We start from the raw sequence: 18,906 nt of genomic DNA, 5'->3' as shown, positions 1-18,906 counted from the left end.
GATTTCAATTGCACACAGTATTAAGTATTGCAGTTAAAATTCTAAAGCACCTCAGTAGCTTTCTTTTCCCACTCTCTGGTATGAGAAAAGCATCCCCTGCCTAGAACATCCTGTTTAGATGTCCTATGACCTACTGGTTTTAGGGAACTGATATACTTCCATTTCTTGAAGAAAGTGGGAAAGAATCCTTTGCACACTCAGCCAAGAAAATGACACCAACATTCCCTTTCCTTTTCTGGATCTCCTTTTGCAATAGTAGAACTTCATCACCTTTTCAAAGTTTCAGATTCTTTTTTGAAGTATGTGAGAAGGTGATTCATGCAGTGTTGAGTTCCAGAGCTTGCAAAAGATGAAATTGCTGTTAACATGGCAGTTCCGAAATATTTCCAGTGAAGTCCATGGAATATTTGGATCTATACAGGGTGAGCTGAGCTCACACCCATGTAGTCTGTGGTCTGTGTCTGTTGCAGACAGAGGCAGGAGACCTTGGCCTCTTATAGGGAGGTGCAGAACCAGGCTAAACTGGTTGTCAGATGAAGGTTTCTAGGCCTCTGAAAAGAAGGATCTGGCAAACACATTAAGTTCATACCCCTGATGCACCTTCAGATTAACAGATTAACAGATTAGCACGTGAAGATTCTTTAATAAAATGCATTCATTAAACTAGTCACTGGTATGTCACTGATTATGAAATAATTTGCATTTGAAATTCAAAGAGTATACTGTGTGAAAAGATACAAAAGGCATATCTCTTTTATTTATATTTTCTCCCTGATTCCTTAATTATAATTGATTAACGTATAATAAAATTTATTAAGTGTGATGAAAAAAGCATAATAGAATAACCATGTTAAAAAAGTGTAACAGAACACACATATGAAATGTGTAATTTTGACATATTCATTAAATAATTTCAGTAATTAAAAAAGAGACAGATTATAGAAATCTGTTTATTGAAATTAATCTGTTCACTTGTTTAGTTTAAACAAATTTAAAATTGGGGTTGGAATATTTATGTGCTTGCCTGGGCTGATATTAGCATATCTTGAGAACTGAGCTTTGCCTTATGTTTCCAGGATAAACAAAGCACTCCTAATTTCAATAATTAAATTTTAAATCTGTTTAGCACAAATAACCACTTATGTGGTCAAGCAGATTTAATTGTCTATCTGGGCAATTATTTAGAATTATACCTGGCTTTAATGTCTATACACTGTTCAAGATAAATAGAGAAAAATATTCTGTTTCTTTACCAAACAGAGCCCCTTTCTCTTGGCAGTAACACCGTTCAAAATCTTCATACAGGTTCACAGTTAATTATTTTTAAACTTTCAGTGAGTGAGAATGTGGTTTTAAATATCTCTGAACTAAATTCTTTCAGACTTCAAAAGACATTTTGCTCGTCGTCAGAGTTAGGTCTCAGAATAATACTGCACAAAGGATCATTAACTACTTGTTTCCAGTTCCTGAAATTACCTAATTAGTAAATGAAAAACAAAACCACACCACAGCTTCATGCCATCAGAACTCAAGAGGAGTCTGTAGCTCACTGCACAGGCTAACTGTCTCATTCATGCATACAGAAAATGAAAGAATAAAGTTGGAAGATAATAGACTCTACCTGGCATTTTGGACAACCATGACTTGTCTGCACATCCAGAATTTACAGAGTTAGGAACACAGAGGAAGCAGTGTAAGAGAAAATGAGAACAGAGATGGGAGAAAACATGAATAATGGGCAGATTCTAGTATCAGAATCAAAGGAAACAGAGGTATTAGGAAGAATAAGAAGTCTGAACTACAAATAAAAGTTATTCAGCAGCAACCCAAGATTCTACTTTCCAAAAAAAGTCTGGGACATTTAAGAAGCTCTTAATTTTCATTATTCCCTAAAGGCTCAAGTTACATGCAAAACTATAACAGTGTCATTCTTTAAAACAATAAACCCAAACAAAACTAATATCCAGTTCTTCATAACTTGGTAACAAGTTTAAACTGATATGTCATAGGATGAACATGCCTTTAGTTCAAAGTCTTATTTCCATATCAGTGAATGCACCTGCAAAATTCCCACTAAGAGTGATTTGACAAACATTTTATGAGACCCTTAGGTGCATTTAAAAACTTCTCAAGCTTAAGCACCTCTTCCCCTTACATTCAGTGATAGTTTTTGGCCAGTGCTACTGAAGAATATTGAATATTGTATAGCTGGAGTTAGCAAGCCACAAAAGGAAATGTTTGGCTTTATTTGTACCACTCATGCATTTAGTGGTGCTTGCCCATTCGCCAAATGGTGAGCTGTGACCTGAGCATCCACTTTCCTGCTAGTCTGGGTAGAACAGAAATACAGACTTTTATTTGTATTGCTCTATCCTAAGAGTCTTTTAGCGTGAGCATTATTACACAACAGGGGAGTTTCCACAAATCTGTCTTTGCAATATAGAGTCTGATCCACCAGCTTAATTTTAGATATATCCATTGTGCCACTGAAGGCACCAGCATTATTATAACCATGTGTTCTTATGCATTCTCCATATACATATGACAATCTGTAACATTAGGGCAAAAGAATAGTTACAATATTGCTGATACAGAAACATATCTTTTAAAGGAAGTAATAATGAGCTATTTGTAATTACAGAGTCAAAAAATCAATGATCTGTGAAAAAGTGATTAGTGACTTGTATAGTCATTAAATATAAAATTATCAGTATTTCTAAAACCATATTTTCACTCTTAAAAAAAAAAGCTCCATGAAATTTATTTTCTGACAAGTATTTCTTGGCTTTTTTATTATACTGCAACCATAAATCTATCTCAGGTACTTTAATTTTGCTTTTGTGCAAATCAATCCTAAGTTCAGATTGTTTTGAGCTAAAGCAACCATTCCATGCTAGACTTAACATGCAGCTTTCTGTATTACAGAAAGTATTGCATCTATTTAGTACATTTTCATTGAGACTGTTGTTATTTTAAATATTTTTACATGTATTGTCTTTTTTAAAAGGCAACACAAAAAGAACCACAAACATATACCTACAGGAATGATCATAAATTTCCTAAGGTCGTTAGCAAAATATGTATATTCTCCTGGGACCAGGATCTGACTCTCTATTAAAAATCCAACATTTTTGCTGGTGTTGAACCTGGATTTTCTATAGCAATAACTCTTAGTTCTGTTTATTAATGACACATAGCAAACCTAAACCAAAAGAAAATTCAAATTAAAATTTGTCCTACACTTACCCTCTCCCTGGAAGAAGATAAACTTTAACAAAGGGGTCTGAGTAGCCATTGTTGTCTCTGGGAGCAAGGTTTCTTGCCTGAAGGATGTGGATGATAAGGTTGCCAAGGTGTTTGTCATAGTTGATTTGAAGCTATTGAATGCATTAAAACACAGCAGGGTTATTTGTTACTTTTAGTTTCTGAGTAATTCAATATCTCCTAAACCCTTTCAATAAATTGAATTTTAGACCTTCATTTTCCTTCCAAATAAACACATTCCAGAAGTTTTGTCTCTCTCTCCTGACTAGAATATGATGCTAGATCATCACACTGGACCTTGAAAAAAAAATGGAAACATCCATATTCCAATCAGGAAAAAGCAAAGGAAATTTGAGCCCTTCATATTATTCTGAGCAGTAGCCAGTTTATTGAGAGTTAATTACACACATCCTATTTACCTGGAGGACAAGTATGACGAGGATGTTATAATACTATGGAAAGACTCTTAGTACTAATATAGAAGAGAGAGATTAATCAAGGGGGGAAAAACCCCCAGAAATCTATAGGAAGTTAGGCTTCAGTTGTTCTGCTGTTCTCCTTTTGAGTGTTTTAAAAGGCTAAAGTAAAATTACATAATTTACATAGGATAACCATAAACTTGGTATGGCATGGAGACACTGCAGTATAAGAAACCCACAGTAATTCTTGCTTCAGTGTAAACAGACTAGGAATTTCTAAGGAAAACCACAATAAGTGGCCAAAGATTAAGGATTAGAATGATCTTTATTATCATTTTAGTCCCTTTGAAAACAGCAGCATTTTCCACCTTTTGGTTCTATTACATAATCTGACATTAAAGACAGGTACAAAAATCAAACACTGACTTACAATAGTGACATTTTAAGGGATTGGAGTTGAATAAGAAATAAGTTGATAGAGATATTTTTCTGCAAACTTATTTCAAAGAAAAACACAGCCAGTATCAACAACAATCTACACAGTAAAAACTACACATTTACCTGTATTTCTCCAGTGATTGGATGGGAAGCAGACTTAGTAGTTTCCGTGGGCTGCCAGAATAAAAATACATAGATTTTCAAAGTTAAATTTTTTAACAAGTGGGGTTTATACTGCTGCATTGCCACAAATTTTTTTTAAAAACTGTCTCCAGTTGTTACAGTCAGAACTAATGGTTACGTATTTCAACAGCACTTAAAGTCCAGCCCAGCCATTTTGATCAGTTTTTATGCAGGTACAGAATCAAACAACTTCAACACCAAATCTTTACATTCTGAGCAGACAAGAAGGCATGGGGAGAAAAAAACCACATAGCATTAACCCTGCCCAACAAACATGAATGCTTCCAAGAGAAAGAAAGGACCATGTCACATAAACAGTGCAATATATTTCTGTCAATGTGAGAAAGGCAGAGAGAGGCAAAAGTTACTCTAATTTAAACTGAGTTTAGTGAAAGTGGGTAAAAAGAGTGGAAATGGTACTAAAACTAAGTGATGTGTAGTAAGTGGATTACATAATTGCAAAGCACATCATATAATGTCTTTTACTTTATTCTGTGTTTTCTGATAGTCAGTTCAGCTACAACACTTCAAATTCCTCCCCACACTTTCTGTGACATGAAATTTAAATTTTCTCTCCTTTATCATTAAACTTGTCTAAAATTTTGACAAAAAGCAATAGATTCCTTAATGTTTCTCTCTGCTGTTTTTTTTTTTCCCTCCTGTTTGTGGAAAATAGTATCACCACTTGATTAGAATCCTGAACTACAAAAATATGCTGTTCTGTTAAATATTGGTGGCCTCGAGCCACTCTGGAACAACCTCTAATCTGCAAGGCATCAGTCAAGCAAGAAAGCTCTGTTTCAGTAGTAGGATTTGAATATTTTTATGTTCTCTCCATATCTGCTTCCTTGGTTGATGCAGCAGAAAACAAATGGTGCAAACAAGGACAAACCTACTGTTCTCTGGAGACTGCTCTGGAAGCTGTCATTTCCTATTCCTCCAGATGTGAGCAGCTGCCTGACATTATTCCATGTAATTTGTACTTCTATCATTTTCCTAGAAGAGTAAAAACCACCTGCCTCTTTTGTGCTGCCAGACACTCCAAGAAAACACTTCAAGGCACTTTTAAGATGTTGGACATCAACTGCTTTAAATTAGGCCAAGGAAATGCCCACATTTTCTGCATCACAGCATGAAGTTAAGGTGATGCACTGCCCTTTTCAGGTTTGTGTTGAAGAAACATCCTCGAAATCAGTCAGATCTACAGATCAGAACTAACCACAAAAAACCCAGCTAAACACTATCACAATGCAAACACTAGAGAAAACTAGCCCAAATCCGCCTGTTATATGGATATATTCACTGTCTTGTTGTCTTATGCACAAGCTTTACCAGAAAAACAAACAAACAAACAGAAACCAAACCAAACCAAAAAAACCCAAAACAAAATCAAACTTGATTTGTCTGTAAATGCATTTGCATCCAAAAAATAATTCTCATGAAAAATTTTATAATCAGCTTCTCTCATTTTACAAAGCTTTTAAAAAAGTTTAATTCATCCAACAGCTAAAATAAGTCAGCAGTATTCTGTAAAATGTTCTGAATCTGAAATGAAATTTTAGATTGATAGCAATATACTAAAACTTGTTAGGTCCTTGACAAAACTATTCAGAGAGTGAATTTCACTGATTTTGCCAAAGACAGGGAGCTACCTGAGCATCATGCAATCTTTCAAAGTAGGGCATAAATGGCTTATATTTCAAATACTTTACCTCTACAAATGGATTTTATTATACTTAATAGTTTTGACCTCAGGCTGTACTAGCACTGACAATACTGACACCACCAAAAATAACATGGAGCTAGCTGTGCTGTGGCTACAAAATCACTGTCAGATAGTCTAAATGCTCTCATTTTTCATGAGTTGGAATAGCAAGAATAATGAGTTTGTTCACTCCGAATGTCATGTAATATGGAATGTATGAGTATGGATAATGTAGGAGGAGTTCATAGAGAAGGGAATGGGCATGATGAATTTGTATTGAGACTTCCAAAGGTGGTTAAGTTGTAGCTTGTAAAGTGGATTCTGTAAAAATAAATGTGCAGTTTTATGTTTCCATATCATTGTTGAATCACTGCATCATTTACAAGACCGTGATTCAATACATAAAATTTCTGTTTTCTCTGATGTCAGCAGATCTAAAATTGATCATGAAGAAAGAAACATTAAAGAAACATTAATAATTTAGGCTGAAAGAGACCTCTGAAGGCCATCTGGTCTAATCCACAGATCAGGGCTGGGCCAGCTTTGAAGCTGGTTCTGCATTGAGAGGCAGAGATGCAAATAAGTATCTTTCTTTATCACGGCCTCAGTGAGGATTAATTTGTAAGGACGGAAAGTATTTCACAGTTGGCTTTCAGAGGCACTAAAGGATCTGAGGATTTAGGAAAAAAACCAATCCATTCTTCATATTAACTATTTCTATAGGTCATTTATATCCTGGATACAATCTTCACCATAGAATGATCATGCATTTACACTACAAAAGAAACAGGTCTGCACAAGATATTGTCAGCTCAAGGGTTCCAAGGATTAAATCTCTCCTGTGATGGCTAATCAATTTCTGTCTAATTACTGGTAATACTCCCATATGCACTCACACACCCTGTGTAAGAGATGGTGCTTTGTAATGCCATCACACCTGCTCAAGCAGGTTGTGATGACCATGAGGTGAAACTGGTTAATGCCAGGCTTTGATGCACTATGCACTACCACCTTCTGTAGTAACAGCAAATATGAGAAAATTTGCCCTGCAGAATATGGCAGAGACCACAACAACATTTCTAGAGTGTACATTCTATACAAAAATCCTTTAAAAAGTACTTGCTAAAAATAAAAACAGTTGCAAAAACAAGATCTAGGCAGTTTGGATATTTAGTCTGTCATGATACTTTGGCAGGGCTGCAGCCTGCCTAGAAATGCTGTCAGCCCAAGGCAAAGAGCAGTTCCAGAAAGGATGAGCTTTCTCTTCTAACAGAGCTCAACACCATTATAAACTTGGCCTGAAGTCAATGAACAGAAACTATAGAAGTCAACAAGAGCTATGCTTGTTATGAAAGAAATGCCTCTCAACATGATTTTCACAAATAAGCAAAGAATGTTTTAGATATTTACCTGACTAGTTCTGACTTTTGCGTCTCCTACATAAAGGCATTAGTTCTAATAAATTTTTGTTTCATCTTTATAAGCCTAGAGCTGAATTTTCATAAAAGAATCCTAAATCCTCTGTGAAGCAGGAAATTACTTTTATGCATCTAACTTTAGGTGACCTGCTACAGTGCCAAAGCTGGGAACCCAGTCTCCTCAAGTAGACAGAATGGGGCACCTCTCCAGGATACACTGCACAGCAAGGGCTTATTGATCTCCATACACTGTGAATGTAGGAGTGTGATTCATCCCACCCAATGTGAGATCTACATTTCAGTGTAGATTGTGGCATGTGCACTAATAGCCCTGCTCTCTGCATGCAGTGCCTGCACTGTGATGGCAGATTTCACCCAGTCACAGGAAATGTACTTCAGAAACTTATTATTCTCAGTGGCAAAAACCATGCACATGGCAATCAAGTTCATATGTAAATGTATACAATATCCAGAGTATTCTGTAGTGAATCTAACTATTACCCTAAGGATTAAGCAATTCTGCCACATCCCTGAAGTTAGATCCAGTAAATATTGGCATGTGAATGTAACTTCTGCATCACACCTGAATTAGTTTGTAGAAAGTCTATGGGCATTGTGGCAAGACAGAATTACTATCCAAACCAAACTGATCAATAAATATCTTGTACTAAATTGTTGGATGAAAAAGATTTTTATTTTTGTGTTGCACATGAAAGTTATGCTGGCATATCAAAGAACTGTCTGAAATGAGCAGACACCATTTGCTGGTTCTGGTTCGTGCAGTACCTAACCCATCGGTCCAAATCACAGGCATAGTTTCAACAGCACAAAACTAAAAACATGCATATGATGCAGTAGGAACCTGACAGTCCCAAAAATGAATACAGGTGCAGAGTAAAAAAAGCTTAGAAAGCACTTTGCAACATGAAGCATTGTGAGTGTGTCAGAAGTTGGATATTCAGGATAGCAATCAGCAGTCTTGCAAATTGCTTAAGCAAATGAAGTCTTCAAAGAACTGAGTTTCACTTCAGGTCTTGACTTTTTTGACACAAAATGCAAAAATGTGACAGATGAATTTATGATCTAGTTTTCAGTTTCAACTGTGAAAAAATGCTACTAAGTTCCCACTCTTCCCTTTTTAGGTGTGCAGATGCACAAGAACTTCAGCTGAGGAATGGACAGGATGTGGCAAAGAAAATGAGAAATTATGCTTGGCAAATTCACAGGAATTAGCTAATGACAAAACACATTTTAATGGTAAATTTTGTTTTCAATCTTTCCCTGGCTTTCAGAGATTTACCATTGTTATGATTATTCATAGCTTGTAGCACTTTAAGCAGTAGTTTGGTACAGAGAGAGAAATTATGGTCTTAGCACTATCAGCTTCTTTAGTGGAAATAGTACCTCACCATCCATGTAGGATGGACTTTAAAAGCAACAAAGGCTGTAAAGGGCTGTTATTTTGTTTAAAAAAATTATATTAAGTTGGGTTTTTTTAAGAGAAGGACAAATCTCTTGGATAAATCATGTAATCTTTCTTTATGTCCAGATTCAATATCTTAACAGTGATATTCATTGTTATCCAGGAAATGAGTTTCCCAAGATGTGCTGGCATTTCTCGCTACACTAAAGGAGGTAAAGAGGCAGTTTCTTCCTGTCATCAAAATGTTCTTGCTCCATAACTTGTAAATTTCTTACCTTGCTGCTGTGCCGCTTTTTGCTCACTGAGGGAGAACCAGGCTGACCAGGGCTGGGGACAGCACTGGAGGTGGCAGAAGTGGTTCCAGAGTGGACATGAGATCCCTTTTCCACTCCTGAAGTAGCAACCAGAGGTGACTGCTGTAGAGAAACCTTTTGGAGCTCTGCAGCCAGCTGCTTGGGATCAACCCCCGGGGACTTCGCTTTATCTACTGGATTAAAGCAAGAGAGCTTGGTATTGATAACACCCAGAACATGCAGATCCATCTTGTCACGGTACAGGGACAGCAAAACAACCCTTACAAGTTTTCATGTCATCTGCCTGTGTCCTTTGAAACTGCAAAAGGCATCCTATGAAAAATAGACAACTCTCCCACAGCATCGACATCCCAATTCCAATCTTTGTGTGGTAGTGCTACTTACTAGTGCTCTTTACCCAAGAAGCTTTCTGAGGAGGTACTTCTAGGCGAAGAAAAACAAGCATTGTTGATCATTTTGAATCAAACTGGAGTGAATTACAGTTTTAAAGACTGGCCTTTGCTATCACTCATTGTTTGAAACTGGTCCATTTTCACTAAGTATCTGAACTTTCTTGTAAAAGGTTTAAATCTCATTTTGACTTTTTTAAAATCAACTGTATATTGAACAGAACTGCTCCTGAGATAATTTACACAAAAATATAGAGAAAAAAAGCTTCAAAACTTTACTACCACAAATTATTCACAGAAGAAAAAATGTAAACAAATGAAGGCTGAAAGCCCTGATTCATCTTTCCTACATTACTCACACCTTTGTGAGGCATCTGTAGTAGGAGTCTGATTGCCCTCCCTGATGACCAGGATGAGTGGGAGGAATTTACCCTTTGGAGATAGCAATTTCTATTTAACACAGACATGAAGTAAAGTTTCATATATGCTAGACTGAATAGAGTTAAAAGGATGCTAGGCACAGCTTGATTCCCAGGTTCTCAGAAGTAGGAGAGGTTTAAAACAACACTTCAGCTTTATCCTGCCTGCTTGGCTAATTCATTTTTCTCTCAGAGAAAATGGAGATTGCTCCCTTCTGAAGCACAAACAGTCTGCCAAACCTCAGAGGTAATGGCAATAACTCTACAGAGTTGTTCCAACTCAGAAACCACTATAAGATTGCAAGAGTAGGAGGAAACATGCCTGCAAGAATGGAAAAAAATTCTTTTATTTCTGTTCCTTCTCATTTTGAGTTTTCTTCATTAATAAAAAAGCTGGTTTATTCTAGTTTTTGTCCTTTCCAAAACTGATTTCAGGGTCTTTCAATGCTTTTGGTGTTTTTGATCTGCTCACAAACTAGAAAAATGTGGGTAGCTCTGCTTCAAAGCTCTGTCATACTTAGTCTTTGCTTTCACTTACTATCAATAACATCAATTTTCAACTAAGGGTAGCTTGATGGTAAGTATATTAATAGCTAGGAAATTTTACATGGTTAGAAAATGGAGGATTCAATCCAGGTAATTTAGGTTCTGGTTGATAAAAGAGCAGCCACAAAACCACAGAACCCAGAGCAGACCCACAGAATGGTGAGTGGAGCAATCTTAATCTGCACTGATCTTGCTGAGGGGGTGCATTACTAGCAAGATTGTGGATGTTGATTCAAAATTAGCTTAGATATGAGTGACACAATGACTGAAGCCTGCAGTTGTGGTATTGACTGAACAGCAGGAAATCCCCCCAAAAGCACTGCCATCATAGAACTCACATGACAAAACTGAATACTTGCTATTGCATCCCTCTATCCAGTAAATACTGGTTTTTTGTCACTTATAGCAGGCCACAAACTTTGTATTAAGCTAACAGGTATTTTCATTGAGTTTTTTCAACACTGACAATTCTATGGTTCTATGAACATAGGCCTTAGGACCTGTGTGTTTTCTGGACTTGCTGCAGTTTTCTGGGAGCTTTGTTTTGGTCTCTCTGGCTGCCACTGTCTAATGACCAGATGGCTACAACCTAAATTTGCCTTCACCTTGTATAGTGGTGTGGTACAGTGCCCATTCTTCATTATTTTGATACAGAAAGGCACTGCTGTAATTGCACTGTGCAGACTGAAGTATTTATGACTCCAGGTTAATAATGCAGTTTATAGGAGCAGAGGCCTGGGGTGGCAGCAGAAGGTTTGGACACAGGATGGCAGATGAGGGCCTGGGGACACCAGCAACTCCCTGGCCAGGTACTGACTCAGGTGCAAACCCAGGCGCTGGGCAAAGTAAACTTTAGGGGCAGCAGAAGGAAAAAGGACAAGAACATATCACATGTAAACCTCGCAGTATCCAGCACCCACAGGTACTTTTCCTCTGGGCAGCTTTCCAGCCCCAATCTGTAGGGCTGCCTGGGGTTGTTGTGACCCAGGTGCAGGACCTGACATTTTGTCTTGATGAATCTCATGCAATTGGCCTTGGCTCATCAATCCAGCCTGCCCAGATTCCTCTGCAGGGCCTTCCTACCCTCCAGCAGATCAACACTCCTGCCCAAATTGGTGCTGTCTGCAAACTCATTGAGGGTGCACTGAATCCCCTTGTCTTGCCTTTTTATATAAGGCATGGTCCCCCTTCTACCCATGGAAATATTTGGGATGTAACACCAGAGCTTACAATACTAACATACTAGCTTATATCACATCCAATTTTCAGCTGCTATCCAGACCTACAATATTAAAGCAACTTCTTGTCTCTCACCTGCCCTTACTGGCTCATGCAGCTCCAGGTGCTGGGGATTCTCAGAGTCCGAGAGCATGTTCAGGTCCCTAAAGAAAGCAAGTGGAAGCCTGAGACAAAAGAAACTCTTTCCTCATACCCTCATTATTTTATTAAGTAGGTAAATGAATAGTGGTTCATGACAGAAAGCAGCTTCCAAGCATGGTCCCTCCTTAGCTGATAAATATTTGCAATGCTGTTAAAGAGCTGAGAAGAAAAGCTTCTTTTAAGGTGAAATCTTTAATGGATTTAATGCAAGTGTATGCATTTCTCATGATGCTTAAATGACTTTCATCTGAAGGATACAGATTTCACTAGAAGTCCAGTTATTACTAAATTACCTTCTTTTTCTAACCTCAGTAAATTCAGTGAACTGTATGTTTGTCATGAGAGGAGATTGTGGCCTGACAATGGAGTTATCATTGTTTGTAAAAGCATAATTACTAGCATCTGATTCAGTTTATCTCTCCTTCTTACTTTAAGAGAAAAACAGAATAAAAGGATCTCCCACAGTCACAGTGAATTCTTGCTTATTATTACATTGATGTTTTGTGCTAACAAAGGTTCCACCTTAACAACTGTAAATTAAAATTTAAAAAGTTTAAAAAAAACAAAAGCCATGAAAAGCCAAAAAGAAATGGAAACAGAAAGATGGGGAAAAACTCACAGTCTTACACATATTTCTGCTTCCCCACTCTGCTGAATTATAATGCTCTGAACCTCTTCATACGTTTTCCCAGTCAAGGGGATGCCATTCCACTCCAGCACCTGCATTCCTAAGAAGACAAAACAGCAAGAGGTCAAGGGCTCAGATTTTGACAAAGGCATCAGTTAGATCCTTCTTGCCTTGCTTTGACAAGACAATTTGATGTGGCATTCAGTGAACGTTGTTCAAATGGCACAACACATTAGCATTTCACTTCACACAGATTAGATTGGTGAATGTTATTGTCCCTTCAGCTATAACTTACCTGCTGAAACAAGACAGGAGATTAATTCTCTCTGTTTCAAAGTTTGCATGCACTCTCCATAGTCTGGGTTGCATGATATTGGAAAAATTTTCCAATATCAAAACCATGCACACCTACCAGCATGGAAGGAAACCAAAACACTCTATATACCAGACATGTCCTGGCCAGCCATGGTCTTGGAAGATAACTGTTTCCTACAGTGACAAATTGCTGCTGAGAAGCTGAGCCTCAAAATGGAATTATTTGTGAATGTGATTAGATAATTCAAATATATTTCCTTTACTTTGTCACTTACAAAAATACAAAAAAGTGAAGGCTGTTGGACTACCCAATTTTAATGAAAAACATGTGCCTCCACATTTCAAACACCAGCCTGGTAGTATTCAGGTTTAAATTTTTCTTCTCTACCTTTTCTCATAAAAAATGGACAAAATAGATGAACATACTTCAATGTGGAAGATATAAACAGAACTATATTAATCAGGCTGAAAAATACTGAATAATGATCTGATCTGCTGTGTCTTCCAAGTGTCCCAGGACTGGGAGACTCAGTATGGTTCAATGTATCTGTACAAGGAAGTTTTTGCAGAGTACTTGCACAGTATTTTACTCAGTATTTGCAGAGTCAGTCCCCCTATAAATCATGTGAGCTGTATTCTGATGAGAAATTTTTTGGTTAAGGTTAAATGCTTACACAAAGCAAACCCTAAATTCATATCTGGGACTTACAACTGAGGTCCTGAGAACTGGGTTCGAACTCTGAATTAATTAGTCATAAGAACTCCAAACAGATGTACAAGTGTCAAAATCCAAGCCTCTGGCTCTAGTGGGAAAAAATAGCTTAATGGGACAAGATAATGAATTATTAATAGTCCACTAAAAGCAATGCATTGCAAAACATCTGAAAACCACATCACCCACACAGCAAAGAAAACCACAAACACTTAGCTTGCTACCACTTACACAGATAAAACCAAGTCTTCACCTGGGTCATATTTTAATCTCAAAGTCCTGCGCTGTTGCATATAACAAATGGGAAAAATAATGAAGTGAAATGTGGAGATAAACTCATATAAAAGCATGCTTCTAAATAAAATATAATGAAAAATTTTCATGGAATAAATCAGACTAAATTATTTGACAATGAAAGAATATGAGAAATAAATATACACATTTGTATTCCAAAATTTTCCACCGGATTCCATGAATTAGGAGTTGAAATATCAGAATTGCTCATAACTGTTGTCAGCTAGAATTTATCATTTTGTTTGTAGAGTTTACAGAAAAACAAACTACACAGAACGACTAAAAAGTGATGCTCAGAAGGCAGTAAAGCCAGCTGCCTAATGTCAAAATAGATCTGACTTTTCCTAAAATTTAGCCCCTTTCATTTACCAGCCATGATTCAAAAACATGATCTTGCTTTTGCTTGTTAAAGCAGATCTGATTTTAAACTCAGTTCCTCTGGAATAAAGCAACAGTAATTATGAGCAAATTCATTTCCCCCTGATTTTCAGTCACACAAATATAACAGCATGATGCTTGGTCTTTAGCCTTCTAGAAAGGAAGGAACTGAAGTTATTTTTGTCTTTTTTTTTCATGTGTGCCCTCATAATGCTATCATGGCATAGGGTGTAATGTATGACATTATGAACCTCATGATTAAGACAAGTAAAACCCCCACTTCCATGTAGTGGCAAGGAACAAGAACAAAGCTTTAAGATTTAGATATTTGAGAGAGCAGCTAACATCCTTTTATTACCAAAAAAAAAGCTTTTTCAACAAAATACTATGAGTTACTTGAGCTACTATTAACAACTCACTTTAATTTAAAAGACTGTCAGGGAGAGCTTAGCTGAGTACAACTGCAGATCCAGGATTTGGAAACCAAGTCTGATTTCCACTGGGGAGAGTTTCAACAGTGTGTGGAACAGCACTGCAGTCACTCACCTGGTCAGAAGGGCCACACACACATGAACAAAGCAACAAACTGAAAGGAAATTGAATTTCAACAGCTTTAGCTAACACAGAGATCCATTTAGGTCGTCAGTACAGGGTTATTTTCTTTTTATTGTGTGCCTTGTGGATCCATGAATGCTTAAAATCAAGCAACCTTAACATGACTGAACTGATCAGACTGATAGCCCTTGGGTCTATGAAAAAAAATGTAGGTGAGAAGCTGATTTCTCTTTTCTCAGCATGTAAGTGCTATACACATTTTGTTAAAAAAAAAGTAATGTTACAAAGAAAACCTTTAGAAGTAATGCAAGTCTAATTAACAAAAAGAGAAAAAAAGTATTGAGAAGTTACAAGAGATTTGTGATAATTTTTTTTTCCTAAAACCAATCACATTCTGTGACTATTCATTGATAGTCAGGATATGATAGCCAAATTTCCAAAAGTTTGTAGGCTTCAGGTCATCAGTGTAGTAGGTAAGAAATAAAAAAAAAAAAAAAAAAAAAAAAGAAGACGAGAAAACCTTCATTGCTCCATGGAAACTCTGTGGACTGACGAAGTACTAGTAATTGCCCTGATAATCAAATATATTATTTCTTCCAGCATTTTTCTTTCTTTCATTGTTATTTTACTGGGTGAGCAACAACTTAATTTTAGCAATATCATCTCCCACACTCTCAATAGATATATCTTTCATTCCATCACCTGGGTGATAAATCTGTACTGTTTAACTGAATGTGGTTGTAGATATAACATTCCAATTGATAAAACAGCACAAAACAAATTATAAAATATGCAGATAGAATAAGTCTCTGTATTAGAGTTTCTGCCAACTGGAAGGCACAATATTTTTCTCGGTTTTCACTCATATTACATGATTTCTAATATTTTCTCTCCTCTTCAGACTCATCTTTCAGATATAAGCTAGCAGCATGATTAAAGTTGAAATTGAAAGGAATCTGAAAATCATCCAAGGATTTGATTACTCTAAACATACGTCTTGACATAGTTGATTCAAATGCAGAAATATTAAACTGAACCATGGAACATCTCTTGGATTTTGTTCCCATTTGTAACATAATGTACACTATTATAAAGCTAATCTCAGTCACTTTTAATGCACTATTATACTGCAGCTTCCCTTATTCAGTATACCCAAGGCACCCAAGAAGTGGAAAAACTGTTGTTTGCTGTGTCACTAAGAGTTTGTAATTATTTCCAACTCTACTTGTGTATAAAACCTATTAGTTTTCCATTCATTTTAAAGTCTCAGAGCTGCTGTCCTACTGGAATTTAAAAATATCTAAATATTACAATCTTAGAATACAGCCTCTGTATTCTCTGTATTTCGGTTGCACCATAGTTATACCCACAGATTGCTGGGGTTCATTCTCTGCTTCTTCATATTCTGCATTGTTTATTCTTATACATAACAAACGTGTCACTTTGAATTGCATTTTTCACTGATCTAATGCTCATGAAGGAAAATGAAATTGGACTCTATAGATTAGCAACTCCAATCAGTAAAATAAAAATCAGTGAATACTAGTATCTTTCTATAGCAACTAAAAATTAAAATTCAGAAACATTACTTTGAAATCCCGGAAAGTCCTATAAAAGTTAAATGTGCGCTCAGAATAAGGAGAAACAATATAAACCTCCAGTCTAATACTCAACACTAAATTACTTTATGGTCTATGTTCTCTAGTTATTTTTCTTTTATTTCTAAACCTTTTTGATGGTTCAAAATAGATTGATGAAAGTCAATGTGTTAATGTATTTCTCCAAACTGAATGAATCACACCAAAACTCATTATTTTCTATTGGCACCTTAACTTCTTCCATTTGTCATTCACACTCAGGCTGAATATTTTCCACTTATTACAATAACTATTATATTGGCAACACTCACGATTCTTGAAAATTGATATGTTGTTCATCAAACAGAAATTATATAATGGATCCTCCTATGCCTTATGGCTGCTATACTATAAAATGACATTCCAAGAAGTATGGCCAGAGCAAATGAACCTTGTATTTGAGGGGTACTTGGCATTTTTTGGCAGCTATACACCCCACCACTGACTTCAGATTTAAATACATGCTGGCACATGATTCCACAGTTCACCCTTCAGTCTGAACCATGCTAGAGCAACAAGGGATGATCTACTTGTACTTGTGTGGCCTAATTCAAGTTCTGGCAAGTTAAATGAAGCTTAGAGTTGTTGTTTTTGAAAATAAGTATGATACAAATGATATGTTTATAGCGCTTTCACCATTACTATAGCCCCAAAGATCAGTTTACATTAGAGTTGCAGACTGATGATCAGTTATACCACGCTGAACAAAATGTTGTGGTGCATTGTAATTATTCAGTGTTTTAGAAAAACAAGTGGTTTTTTTGCAGCATGTTGTTTGTCACATTATATCATAGCACAAGCTGGCTTGTACTAGGCAATTAACATGGCTATAGATAAGAAAGCCAACCAGCCCCTGGATTGACAGGCAGGAACCTCAACCAATTACATTCCAGTCTAAGCTGCTGACATTTCACTGGTCAGGGAGCTGGGAGGTGTCAAAGATCAATGAGCCGTCCAGGAAAACTCCCTTTTTAAAGAGGGGCTGGAGGGATGAGCTCTCTCTGTTGCCTTATGAAGATCGGGTGAGTGCTTGTCTCTGTCTCCAGTCCGCTCCCCCTGCCTTCACAGTTCACTGAAGCTGTAGAGCAGAGTGTATTTACTTTGTTTTCAGTAACATCATATAGGAGATTATAATGATTTTGATAGAGAAATTACCTTCCTGTAAAATGCTCTAATTGACTTGAAAGTCTTAAACATTTCATTACTAGGCTATGCTCAAAAACAAACAAACAAACAAAAAAACCCTCCTCTTTTACCTCTTTTAAAAGCAGTTTACTATGAATTCAGATTTTTTAAAATTATGTAACAATATATGGTAGAATGAAAAAGTCTGCTAATTCCAAGTCAGCTTAAGATTCACCTAAGGATAGTTAACAATGAGGCTGCAGGAATTTCTCTTTGCTGTCTCTCATGAATGGTGAATAGCTAAAACTATTATTTTCTTAGAAGTTTAATGCCAGATATGAATTTAGATTAGTATATCCCTGCCTGCATTATATATTTGAATTTGTGAATCCCAAATTCAGTGAGGTTTTTTTCAGTTTCTCTTTTTGAGGAATAATTTATTCTTCTTTACAAAAACACAGTTCTGTTAGTCTTATTTCTTTCAGTTACATCTGTGAATTGAGTGATATTTGGGTTTGAAATTTTCCTTTGGAGGGGCAAAAATCACATGCCATGAGATGCAAACAAACAGTTCCTGTGGAAGTTACAGTGTATGTCTAAAGAATCACTCTCTCATTATTAGTTAGTTTCTATTCTGCCTAAGAATTTAAATTATGACAGCAAACATTTCAAACAAAATCTATGTAAAACACTGTTCTATTGTTATCACAAGACTTGACTTGTCTCCAAAATTTTTCAATGTTCTTGGGAGTCTGAGGTCACTTGGTTTGTTCTGCCTACAGAAGAGGTGACTGAGGGGAGCTCCAACCATGGTCTGCAGCTTCCTCAAAGGGGAAGTGGAGGGGCAGGTGCTGATCTCTCGGGTGACCAGTGATAGGACTCTAGTGAACGGCATGAAGCTCTGGCAGGGGAGTTAGGATGGATATTAGGAAAAGCAACAGGCTTCTCATGGAAGTTCTCACAGCACTTGGATTGCCAGGAGCACTTGGACAAGGCTCTCAGGCGCATGGTGTGATATTGTATTTGCGGGGTGCCCCGACGTTGGAGGGCATGATGAATGTGACTCAATGTTTTCAGAAGGCTAATTTATTATTTTATGAGACTATATTATATGAAATAATATAATTTTTTTTTTTTTTTTTTTGCAGTAGGGCGATTGCTGCAAAACTACACTAAAGAATACAGGAAGCATACTCGCAGAAGGTTAAAAAGATAATAATGAAAACTTGTGACTCCTTCCAGAGTCCCGACACAGCTTGGCAGTGGTTTGCCAATAAGTCAAAATAGTTCACAGAAAACCAATGAAACAACCACCTGTTGGTAAACAATCTCCAAACACATTCCAAAGGAGCAAAACATAGGAA

The 18,906-nt window shown here is 36.7% G+C and overlaps 1 protein-coding gene across 1 annotated transcript in view; it reads right to left on the bottom strand.

Annotated features, from left to right (window-relative positions):
* Positions 1-18,906, bottom strand: part of PCLO (piccolo presynaptic cytomatrix protein) — a 347,313-nt gene that overhangs the window by 73,386 nt on the left and 255,021 nt on the right. The window contains exons 14-19 of the mRNA XM_031063010.1: positions 12,518-12,626; positions 11,833-11,900; positions 9,126-9,337; positions 4,245-4,295; positions 3,247-3,377; positions 1,622-1,648 (exon numbers count right to left, since the gene is read on the bottom strand). Coding sequence (XP_030918870.1) covers positions 1,622-1,648; positions 3,247-3,377; positions 4,245-4,295; positions 9,126-9,337; positions 11,833-11,900; positions 12,518-12,626 — 598 coding nt within the window. The remainder of the gene's footprint in view (positions 1-1,621; positions 1,649-3,246; positions 3,378-4,244; positions 4,296-9,125; positions 9,338-11,832; positions 11,901-12,517; positions 12,627-18,906) is intronic.

This window comes from Geospiza fortis, unplaced genomic scaffold (genome assembly GCF_000277835.1).
Source record: "Geospiza fortis unplaced genomic scaffold, GeoFor_1.0 scaffold732, whole genome shotgun sequence".
In the NCBI taxonomy this organism is placed as follows: domain Eukaryota; kingdom Metazoa; phylum Chordata; class Aves; order Passeriformes; family Thraupidae; genus Geospiza; species Geospiza fortis.
Note: the sequence above shows the minus strand (reverse complement) of the source record. Positions and strands in the feature narration are given on the sequence as shown.